The sequence below is a fragment of the Esox lucius genome, chromosome 13 (genome assembly GCF_011004845.1).
Source record: "Esox lucius isolate fEsoLuc1 chromosome 13, fEsoLuc1.pri, whole genome shotgun sequence".
Taxonomy (NCBI): Eukaryota; Metazoa; Chordata; class Actinopteri; order Esociformes; family Esocidae; genus Esox; species Esox lucius.
The window spans coordinates 23581780-23593795 of record NC_047581.1 but is presented as its reverse complement, the minus strand read 5'-3'; the positions used below and the strand labels follow the sequence as shown (position 1 = coordinate 23593795).

Here is a 12016-nt window from a genome sequence, read left to right as displayed (position 1 = left end):
ATGTCCATTGCTGTTTTGTACTTGACCCAAAAGTTTGTTTGAAATCTGCTGAAACTGGCAGTATGTGGAGTTGAGTTGGAGCGTGGTTGATTAGGGGGGTTGGCCCTAAGGCCATGGAGAACCAACAATATGTGAGTGTCAGTAAGAGTACTCTACATTCTGAAACTGAATATTATGACATTGACAAGAAAATCTCCTTGGGCATTTCTTCTGATAATAGAGAGGGTTAGAAATAGACCAGGTCAACTCCAGTTGTACCTAATCTGATTCAATTTATCAACCAGTTCATTATTAGAATGTATTTGGATAGATTAGGGAGTGGAGTTTCCCAATAACACAATTAGACAGCACTTTAGTACACAAGTGTGCCTAGATTGTGATATCTTCAAACATAAATAAAACATAAATAAAAAAAGGTCAAAGATGTGTGCTGTTAGTGATATTGTAGGGGTGTATGGAGTTTTTATAGGTGGTGAAAACATGCATAGGAAATGTTAATGTTGCCTTCATAGATGGAAGAGATGGACAGGAGGAACATAAGCATGCAAACAGAAGGAAATAATAGTGGGGTAATGCAACTTTATTCATTGGAAAGACAGACAATTAAAAAACAAAATACAAAAGTGGACTTTTTTCTTCCTATGAAGGCAAAACATTGAAATCCAGTGACAAACCACATGCAGAGTAATTCATTAATTTGTTTGGATAAAAGGATATAACGACAGAAAGATACTGTTTGTATACAGAAGCTACATGTTAACACCTAGCATTAGCTCACTGAGGCTCTATACTCATCGCCATCACTGCCGGTTTCTGCTTAGTCAGCAAGCAGGGCACCAGCTTTCTTTGGGGACTGATTGGTCCTCAGCTCCTTTGCCTAGGATTCATACCTTGGGCCACCCAGGCGGGGTGAGTCTGTCCTCTCCAGGGCATGGATGAAGGAGAGTTTCTGGTGGGTATAGGAGGGTGAGTGGGGCATAGCCGGGGAGTGGTTGGGTTGGTGGGCTGGGGAGCGGTACGGGGCCTCCGGTGCCCTGCTTCCCTGCATGTTGCTGTCAGTGTGCAAGGAGCTAGAGGAGTTCCTGGGGGCACGCACCAGTGAGGAGCCACCAGAGGAGCGCAGCATGGGGGTCCGCGGCCCGTAGTTCACCACCCCCACCCCCATCAGGTTGTCCCTGGAGCCCCCGTAGGCCGGAGGCGTGGGTCCTCTGGAGCTCGGGCCCCGGGGCCCATCTGAGTAGCAGGCGCTGGGAGGCAGGCCATACCCACTGGGGCTGTCAAACATGCCCGAGTCCTGAGCCTGGGAGTGCCCCCCATGGTGCAGCAGCTGGAACTTCTCCCTCTCCTCCATCTCCTTACGCTCCTGGATGGAAGCCATGATGGTTTTGGAAAGGTTGTCGTAGCGCACTGGCGACGGGTCCCGGTCCTGGGGGTGTGGGGACTGACTCCTGCCCATCCCCAGCCCCCTGGAGCCCAACACGGGGCTGAAGCTGGGGGGGACCTGCTGCCTCTGGCTCTGCAGTTCAGGCCCCCGCACATGGCACGTTTTGGTTGGCAGGTAGGGAGAGTGAATGCCTACCGAGGGCATACCAGGATGGGCCATGCACTCAGCCACTGGGGCTGGAGAGATGCTGGGGTTGAGCAGACTGTCGTAAGAGAGGCTGCCGTTGCGGCTAGAAAGTGTGTTAGGGGAGAAGACACTCTTATAGGGGGTGGAGGTGACAGTCTCAGGCAGCTGGCTCTTGTCCTTGCGCTGATGGGCCTGCTTCAGGCTCAGGGAGCGGGAGTTGACGGGGTACGAGTCCAGCTGCAGTGGGGAGGACTGGAAGGCGCGGTGGAGAGGGGCGTTACGGTAGTCGGGCAGGTCCAGGTTGGGCTCTGAGCGGTAGTCGACATGGCAGCGGCCCTCCTCCAAGATGGCTGATGTCTTATCTGGCATTTCAATCTGAGACAGAGACAACGACACAGCAATGTGACTGGACTGTTAAGTTGACTAGCTTTATTATAATTAATTATAATTAGCGTCTCCTAAAACGGTATACCCCTGGATAACAAATGACAGATCTGTACAAATCTTGATATTCTACATTTTTGAATAGTTCCTACAATATACAATAAACATTAATGTGGATATGTTCTGGAACAAAAATGCGTATACATCAATCAAGGAATTTCATATTATATAATTTGAAAATACTTTCAAGTCTCATCTTTTGGAAGCACATTAATATTGATGGTCAAGTCTGTAGCCTAACTGTTTAAATATCTGCATCTGTTTGATGAAAGCTGGCACACACACTGAGGACTATTAGTCTTACCAAATTATGCAATATGCTAGACATCAGTGGCATGACTAATCTTTGGTAAAGGATGTGACATAGAGATCCAGCATTTACAAAATGATAAGGAATGGCCCTCAGAGGCAGCGCTTCCTTCGGAGGATATAACATATTTAGGCTGTTGCCTTCACATGCAGTTCCAAACACTCGTGTTCATAACATATGAAGTTATCCCAATCATTCAAATCATTCATTGTGTTCTGACCTTCTCCCCTGCTGCATGATAGTGGACTTTGGGGATGGTGCCAAACGAAGGCCGGTACTTGTACATGGCTGGGGTGGAAGGGTGGGTCTTGCCAGACAAGGAACTATCTAGAAAGGCAGACAAAAAACAATGTTACTGTGAAAGACAGGGACATACAGCTACAGATTACAACCCAACAAGAAAAAAGTTATCTGTTAAAATCATGTAAAGATTCATTTCTTTGTGTTACAATTTAGTGGTGTCATCATCAGACACTTTCACGCTTAATTATGCTGTAACAGTTATCATCACCTCACACAAAAATCTTGGAAAGGCAAACTGTGGAAAGACCTTCAGCCGATAACAATAAGCAATCAATCTCAAATCATTAAAAATGCTGCTCCGTTAAAAATCTTTGCTTGAACTTTTTCAGGACAACGGATACTGCAGGGAAATCTTGAGGAGCTGCAGTGATTAGTAATTGAAAATAATGCATTAATATACAACACCACCAAGTGGCAGTAGAGCTACAGTGATGGAAAAGAAACTGTCTGGAAGGTCTAGAATTAATGCAGCATGACATTATAGATCGATGTAGCATTGCATTGTATGAAGAAGAGAAACATGCAGTGTGTGTCATGTTTTGTAGCCTGCCGTAATATAGTACTAATAATGCCCTATAACGATAAGACTGTTTAATTGTACTAAACAGATTCCTAAAGCTGCTGTGTCCTTTCCCTTACACAATGTTGCCAGAAAAAAGACGCCTAACTGTCAAACCTAAACTGTAGATGGGACAATATAATTCCACTCAGTAGCTTGTTCAGTTAAATGGTTGATTTAGCGTAGAAGGGCAGTCATTCATGTAGTCAGGGTCATACAGATAAATATCCATATTCATTTCACATCCTTCTACTTGGCAGAACCCCACCTAGAATACACTAACACAGAGAGTGATTCATGCTGTAATTATCTCCTTACCGCCCCCCCCCCCCCCCCCCATCCCATACACACACTAACAGTCTATCACAAATCTGGAGCAGATTCACTAAACCAGGCGCGCTCAAGACAAATTACACTTCATTTCTCCTAACTGATGAAGAGCCATAGAATCCTGCCATTTTTTTTTGTTCGTTCATCAAGCCCAACTAGTTATAAGTCACGGACTCCAGCACTTAGATGAAATCGAGGCCTTTAAGGGGGACGAGACAGCAGTTGGATGTAATACACCAAAGAGAGAAAGGGAAGACACTGAGACAAAAAAGAGAAAGAGCAAGACAGGAGAGACAGAAAGTAAGAGAAACTCACAGAGAGAGATAGCCTAAACCTACTCTGGATTTTCAGTATACACTCTGAACCATTTGTAAAGTCTGAGTTATATCAGTTTATCTGTTTGTTAATTCAATGTTTTGCTCTTGGGGCAACCAGTGTCTTATTCTTTGGCTAAACACAATGGTTAATCTGACAAGTCTGACCTCACAAAAGAAGTCAAACACCCAAGCTGCTTAACGTTGGCTTTCTTGAAGATTTCTGTCAGACACAACAAACACCTTAATCTTATCATTTTCCTACAATACAAAGCTGGGTGTACCGTTTTTTATGTTATCAGTAACATTTTAAATGTGTTTTTAGCTGACGTTAACTAACACCTGGATTACAGGTCATTTTTAAATTCATCAGTTATTCTGTCCTCTGGCACTCTCCAAACAGAGTACTCTGGACTATGGAGTTGATTGCCAGAGTGAATTTACGAATGTAACCAGATACAGTGAGGGATTATTTTTTTTTTATCAACTGCTGATTTTGTACGTTTTCCCACTGACAAAGAAATTATCAGTCTATAATTTTAATGTTAGGTTTATTTGAACAGTGAGAGACGGAATAACAACAAAACAAATCTAGAAAAACGCATGTCAAAAATGTTAGAAATGTATTTGCATTTTAATGAGTGAAATAAGTATTTGGCCCTCTCTCAATCAGAAAGTCTCCCAGGTGTCTTTTATACAGGTAACGAGCTGAGATTAGGAGCACACTCTAGTGCTCCTAATCTCATCTTGTTACCTGTGTAAAAGACACCTGTCCACAGAAGCAATTAATCAATCAGATTCCAAACTCTCCACCATGACCAAGACCAAAGACGTGTCCAAGTCTGAGAAAGCGAGGAGAAAAACACACAGAGGGAGACAGAGAGACTGACAAAGACAGAGAGACACAGATAGACACGCACAGAGAGAAACGCACAGAGAGAGCGAGACATACAGAGAGAGAGAGAGAGACATACAGAGAGAGAGAGACATACAGAGAGAGAGAGACATACAGAGACACAGAGAGAGGAAGGAATGTGATGACTTTGTGCTGAGCCCATTATGAGCTACTTGCCTTCACTGGATGTCAGCTGGCTTTTCAGCTGGGTGTAGCGGTCAGCTTTGGGGGGCAATGGTGGCTGGGTGTCTAGACCTTTCTCATCCAGGGCCAGGCCATCCAGACTGATCTTGGACTGGACACAGGAGAGAAAGAGGGGACAATGGGTTAAATGTGGTCAAGTGGAAAATTGGATAGGGGACAGGACTCAGATTTGAAGATAGAGTATGGGACCGGGTAAAGAACCGTGGACGGATGATGTGGGGAAGATAGAGTATGGGACCGGGTAAAGAACCGTGGACGGATGATGTGGGGAAGATAGAGTATGGGACCGGGTAAAGAACCGTGGACGGATGATGTGGGGAAGATAGAGTATGGGACCGGGTAAAGAACCGTGGACGGATGATGTGGGGAAGATAGAGTATGGGACCGGGTAAAGAAGAGCGTTGGATCTACTGAACGCACTGACACTTACTTTGGATCGGAGGATGCTGGTGTGAATTCCGTTGTCGTTGACCCTGATGCTGATCAGTTTGTCAGAGAGGTCAGGCCTGATGAAGGGGGGCTGGATGGAGACAGGAGACTTCTTCCTTGGATCTACACCCGTGTACCTGTGTCAGGAGTGATGACTCGTAATATGGCAGTGAGCCCGGGTCCCATATTGTTTGTTTGCACTGTCAACTGTGGTTTTGTTATGTGACGATGACATAGAGGTTGACAAGACAGAACATATGGGATTCAGGCTATACAGTATGGCAGGGCTATTCATCTCTGATCGGGGAGGGGCAAAAAACGTATTTCTAGGGAGGCTATTTGGTAAAAGCAAAAACTAGAAGTGTTTTGTCTCTCCAGGACTGTAGTTGAATAACCCTGCTGTATGGGTGACTTAAATGGCAGATGTTGAATATAAACAAGTTATATCCTCAGCTCGTCCACAGACCACTATTCACAGCTTATATGAGCCTTGCACAACAATCATTCAACTTTGGCTTTAACAAAAGTGTCCTTTAATAAGTATGTCATGCTAAAATTTTAGCTAAAATGTTTGATCATACAAAAGTTAAACTACATCCAGTCTTGTCCATATTACAGCAGAGAAGCCGACCGGCTAGTAGAAACACCCAAAATGCAATGTTCCTGGATCAAGTTAGTCAGCTAATGAGGCAATATTATTAAATCCAAATTAAATCTTTTAAGCATGCAGTCTGAGACTGTTGTGAATAACAAACTGTTAAACCTTGCGTTTTGTGTCGGATATATAATATGTTAGAATCCCAAACCTTCTTCGGTTAGTCATGAAACTCCCAAGATAAAAAACAAGAGTTTTTAATGACATAGGGCTTATATCTGTAAATACACGACCCTTTTCAGGGAAGGTTTTTTGCTCGACAGAGAGACTTTTACAACCAGTGGCTAAAAATCACAAAAAGTGTTTTTAATTAATCAGCCTTTTTCTGTGCAATAGATTTACGCACGTCTGTCCTCTAATGTGACACCACAGTGATTGGTGCTTGAATGCACATAACAGGTTGGGGAAAGTGTTGTGGGGATGATCGGTTGGTAGACTAAGACAATTAAGCCAATGCCTATTTCCAATGGGAACTTCTTCCAACTTTCTTATTGGATAATGAAGGCCAGGTTTTGAAGACATGTTTCACCAGACCGTCAGCAACTTTGTTTTCTGGACTCTTCCACCCAATTACTGTGCAGATAACTATAACGTAAACCTGGACAATGTAATATCTCCCTGCTGAATGTGTGAAAGTTTGTTAGGGCTGTTCCTGATATCTCCTTAACTGTTGTTCTACAAAATGATTAAATTCTCCCAGCCATCTGCCCTCCCATGGGAGTTTCTGGCTACGTCCATTCAGAACAGGACACACACCAAAAACAACATGTCTTTGGACATTGTTAACAAGTTCTATCTCAGCAGTCCTCTCGGAAATCTACAGCAGAACAGGCATTGCGGCAACTGGGTCTGTCTGGCTCACAGCACCACCCACAACCCTTCACCTAGGAAACTATGTCATCCTTACCTGGGTGCCAGGGGAGCACAAAGGACATACTTGATGTTGCCACAGCAACCCCGCGTGAAGGGATTTACTCCTCCGCGGAACTTGCCCGTCACCTGAGGAACACAAGGTGTGAGAGTAATGACCAGAACACCCCCCCCCACAGTAGTGATTCACAAGTTGACTCATAACATGCAGACTCCACAGTTACAGAAGATCCAGTGGAGAGTTGAACAGAGAAAAGGCAATGCATTAAAAAAAATCCACGAATGTATCATTCTTCTGCAATTCACATTTGAAGGCTACACTGACATTTTCATTTCATTCTTTGTATCAGGCATTAGTCCGTAAGGCACATACTGATTTAATCAGCCACAGTTGATACTTGAAGCTTTAGGCCTAACTGGACGACCGAAACCTGGCACAGCTGCCACTCTTCTGTTTCTCACCGTTTCTGACAAAACTTGACAGTGATAATTCATGTTGTGTAAAAATTATTTTCTAAGGGTTTTTGACATTCGTATTTGTTACTGAATTCATTTTCTGCTATGAGCCAACACAGGCAGTCAGATTGCAATGTCAGATTTGAGTAGGCGGTACAATATATGAAAATGACCTGTATGTGTGTGTGTACAATTTGTGTCAGTGTGAGCTGGGTGCTGTCTCACCTGTTCATTAGTGGTGCGACCTCTGGCTACAAGAACCATATGGAAGCCTGTGAGGCCCACAACTGGAATGAAGAAGAGCCCGGCAATACACATCACCATCAGACTGGACACAGTCAAGGGGTGGACATGTGCTTTTGCAAACTAACAACCACCACTGACTATGTAGCTCCCTGAGCAGCATTCAGACCAACCAAGGGTGGCATTTCCCTCTACAACCGTCAAACAGTTTTGCAGCACACCAGCCAAACTGTGATAGAGACGCCGCGTAGCGGACGGTCTGACTGTTCAAACGCGCTTCTTCTCCTCAGCATTTTGTGACAGTAACACAGGGTGAAATAAGACAGCGCCGCCAGCAGTGTGGAAGGATACGTGACGGTGGTGTGCAGGGTGCCTAGCTGCTCCATGTGGTGCAGCACAAACAGCAGGCCGAAGGAGAACACGCCCACCATGTGGATGCTGAGAGACAGCAGGAACAGGAAGAAGTAACGGTAGTTCCTGCGTCCAATGCAGTTGTTCACCCAGGGGCAGTGGTGGTCGAAATCCTGAGGACGGACAGAGATACGCGTAGATGGGTTAACAGGAGATCATCATAGGCAGGGCAGAGATAATTACAGGGTTAGGCAACACTACACTACATCTTAACAGCTCTTCTATGTGGAAACATGCTCAACAGAGATGTTACCATTTATTCTACCATCTTAAATTAGATGTCGGTATTCTGGGGCCTGTGATTTTGTACGAGCTTCTAATTGAGTTGACTTTTTTTTAAATTTTATTTTTTATTGTTAAGTATCTAGTGAAGAACGCAGCCCCAGTAAAAGATGAAGACATCCGGCTGAGATGTAACGGTAGGCTGCCTCACAACCATCAAAGTCAGATTTGACCTCTTCCATGGAGCGTCTGACTGTACATGAAAGAGCAACGCAGATCCACATCAGTAGGTTACTCAGAACAGAGCTGGAGATTGCAACTTCAAATGGGAAATGCTAAGTTATGAAACCATATATTTCAAGTATATATTTGAAAACTGCTTGGATGGTCTAAGACAACATCAATCCCCCACCAAACAAATATTTTTCACAGACAACGATTTAGAGGTCTTGGTCTGTGAAAACCCCATCAGTCCGTTGTAGGGGGTCACACAGGCTGACGTCATTCTTGTAGTGTAAACAGCTCGTTAACGGGCTGGCACGTGTCTGGCGTTTTACCTCCACACACGTGTCACACACGCTGCAGTGTGAGCAGCGAGGCGGCCTGTAGAAGTGACAGGTGGCACACCACTTCATCCGGACCTGAATTCCCTTGATCTCCACGTTCTTGTAGAGCGGTGCCCGGAAATCATCATCCTTGTCCTCGTCCTCATCCGCTGCCCCATTGAGAGACAACACACACACACACACACACGTTAGCAGGCAAGTAAGCCAATACACATTCACATATCACAGAGTTATTTTTCACATCACAGGGGCAACAAGAAGTAGACCAAAATTAAGCCGGCTCCCATGTTTAGCAGTCGGTTACACATATACAAATGAAAATTGTACAGACACAATAGATTTTGTCGCCCACATCTTTGGCATTGAAACAAGGGAGTAAATAAAAAGTAATGTTAAAAGACCAGAGGGCTGGCCAGTCCGATGGATGGTAAAAAAAAAATCCCATTTGCTCCACCCCTTGTCGTGGCGCTTCCACTGTCTTTCTTAAATAGTATGTTTCCACATGTTTTGTCTGGCCTTAGTGCAATATTTATATTGCTGAGGAATGTTTTGCTCTGGAGAGAGATGAAAAATAAAATGTGGTATATTTCAGTTCATCAAAGAGTTGATTCAACATGGATGATCATCATGGGGCGGCATCAAAAAAACTGATGCTTACCTCCCCAAATGAATACATTAAGGGAGAGGCTTCTGAAGCACCACATTCTGAACACACACACAATCCTGCTGGGGGACTTGTCAAATTCCTTTCAAAGGTAGGAGCTGAATGTAAACATCTCAGCTGAAGTCTGCTCTTTCATAACAATTCTCGGCTGACTCATTAATGACATCCTCTATCATCCAGCGTACTGCACAAGCCTTTACATTTTCAGTCAGTCAAGGCCTTCCATTACAGAAGAAAAACTTTATATTTGAACCTGGTAGCCACATGGACTATACACTACTGATCAAGTTTTATTGTCACCTAAAAATGTCCTTGTTTTCCATGAAAACATACATGAAATTACTTGGAATAAGAAATATAGTAATTGACAAGGTTAGAAATAATTATTTTTATATTTAAATAACTGTGTCCTTCAAACTTTGCTTTGGTCAAAGAATCCTCCATTTGCAGCAATTACAGCCTTGCAGACCTTTGGCATTCTAGTAGTCAATTTGTTGAGGTAATCTGAAGAGATTTCACCCCATGCTTCCTGAAGCACCTCCCACAAGTTGGATTGGCTTGCTGGGCACTTCTTACGTACCATACGGTCAAGCTGCTCCCACAACACCTCAATAGGTTTGTGATAGACAGAATACTAGCTGACTGTTTCTTCCCTAAATAGTTCTTGCATAGTTTAGCGCTGTGCTTTGGGTCATTGTCCTTTTGTAGGAGGAAATTGTCTCTAATGTCAAGCGCTGTCCACAGATTATGGCATGGCATCGCAAAATGGAGTGATGGCCTTCTTCAAGATCCCTTTCACCCAGCCAGTTGAGGACCTGTGAGGCGTCTACACTAATGTATTTGTCCTCTTGCTCAGTTGTGCACCAGAGCCTCCCACTCCTCTTTCTATTCTGTTTAGGGCCAGTTAGCGCTGTTCTGTGGGAGTAGTACACAGCATTGTACAAGATCTTCAGTTTCTTGGCAATTTCTCGCATGGAATACCTTTCATTGCTCAGAACAAGAATAGACTGTTTGAGAATAACTTTCAGAAGAAAGAATTTTCTTTGTTTCTGGCCATTTTGAACCTGTTTGAACCAAATTTACGTCATCACCTGATACCCAAAAACTAAAGTGAGACATGAAATCTTATGTAGCCTCAATCTCTGCCTCAACAATGGCAGCTCACAGGGATTGTATTGACAGGGTAGGCTCTACCAATATACCCTAAGGCCATATCTCTCCTAGAAGCAGGGATTAAACTGCAATTTGTTCCTCCCCACACACAGACAGTGTGGAGGAAGGAAGAGTAGGATAATGTATCTGGCCACAGGCACTTCAATGTAGTGGGCATACGTTTCCCTGTAACACTCTTTTTAGTAAATGATTGCTGCTCTCTCCTCAGTCTCCATAACAACCATGTTAAGGACCTGAAGGACACTTTCACTTCAGGGAGTTACAGTAACCTAGCAATGCCATATGTGCCCTAACGATTATTTAACTGGGGAAGAGGAGTTCAAAGACAGGTGTTTAGCATGTTTCAACCATCAGGTGTAAATGGGTCACATTCATTGATCATTACCAAACATAGGGGCCAGGAAAGCACCCAGAAAAGTATCTTAATTACATGATGTTCTGCCACAGAGCAGATTCTAATGTGGACCAAACACAGTGATTCCTTTCCTTTAATATTACTAACAGCAGACTGACATTAAGTAGCGCCTGATGTATTCCTGAGGAGGCAGCAGTAAGACCTCGTAACGTCAATCAAGATTCGGTCGCCCTGTCACAGGCCTGTGACTCACGCAGAACCAGGACATATTAACTCTAACTGGCTGTCGTAATGAGCTAGTGGTTACTGAGAAGACCGGGATTAGAGGGAAACAGAGAGAGAGAGAGAAACAGAGACACAGAGAGACACAGAGACACAAACAGAAACACACCTATTCTTCCCATACAGACAGACACTCAGTAAAATAAGGGAACTGACCTCTGGGGAAGATCCCGGGGTCCATGAAAGTGGCCATGCTGAAATTGGCCAGCACAAAGAGGAAGACAACACCATTGTAGAGAGGCACAGCGGGGGAGATTGCTTTGGTCAGCCAGGGGCACCTGCCGAGTCGGAAGAGAGATTGAACAGGATACATTGTGATATCTGAGAATTCAGACTGAGATAGGAGGCTCAGAATGAATGACATGTTCATTCACAATAGGATGTACGTACACAAACACACGTACGTACACACGCATGGACATTAGCCACACATGGGGGCAAATAATGCCATGTAATCTGCCTAGAAAATTAGGGATGGAGGGGCAAAAGTAAAATGCAAACCCTACCCCTTCTTATCTTCCCCTTTCACTTCTGACACACTACACATTTTTTAGCATCTTTAATAACACTGTGCAAATGGGGAAACAGCAGGCCTTGCAAAAAAACATTTTGTAAAGCTGGAATTGTTCCTTTGCTTCTCGAGATTCAGAAATAATAAGAATGGCATCGCCAGCCATGCATGTAACTGGACAGATTTCCTCTCTTGCTTAGATATAGAATTCAATGAGAGATGATGACGCAAGAGGACAGGGCTCTACTGA

The 12016-nt window shown here is 44.1% G+C and overlaps 1 protein-coding gene across 1 annotated transcript in view; it reads right to left on the bottom strand.

The window, feature by feature from the left end:
* Positions 1–12016, bottom strand: part of zdhhc8b (zinc finger DHHC-type palmitoyltransferase 8b) — an 86333-nt gene that overhangs the window by 2622 nt on the left and 71695 nt on the right. The window contains exons 2-10 of the mRNA XM_010876573.5: positions 11412–11533; positions 8773–8930; positions 7934–8106; positions 7565–7667; positions 6921–7012; positions 5360–5495; positions 4903–5020; positions 2545–2651; positions 891–1945 (exon numbers count right to left, since the gene is read on the bottom strand). Coding sequence (XP_010874875.1) covers positions 891–1945; positions 2545–2651; positions 4903–5020; positions 5360–5495; positions 6921–7012; positions 7565–7667; positions 7934–8106; positions 8773–8930; positions 11412–11533 — 2064 coding nt within the window. The remainder of the gene's footprint in view (positions 1–890; positions 1946–2544; positions 2652–4902; positions 5021–5359; positions 5496–6920; positions 7013–7564; positions 7668–7933; positions 8107–8772; positions 8931–11411; positions 11534–12016) is intronic.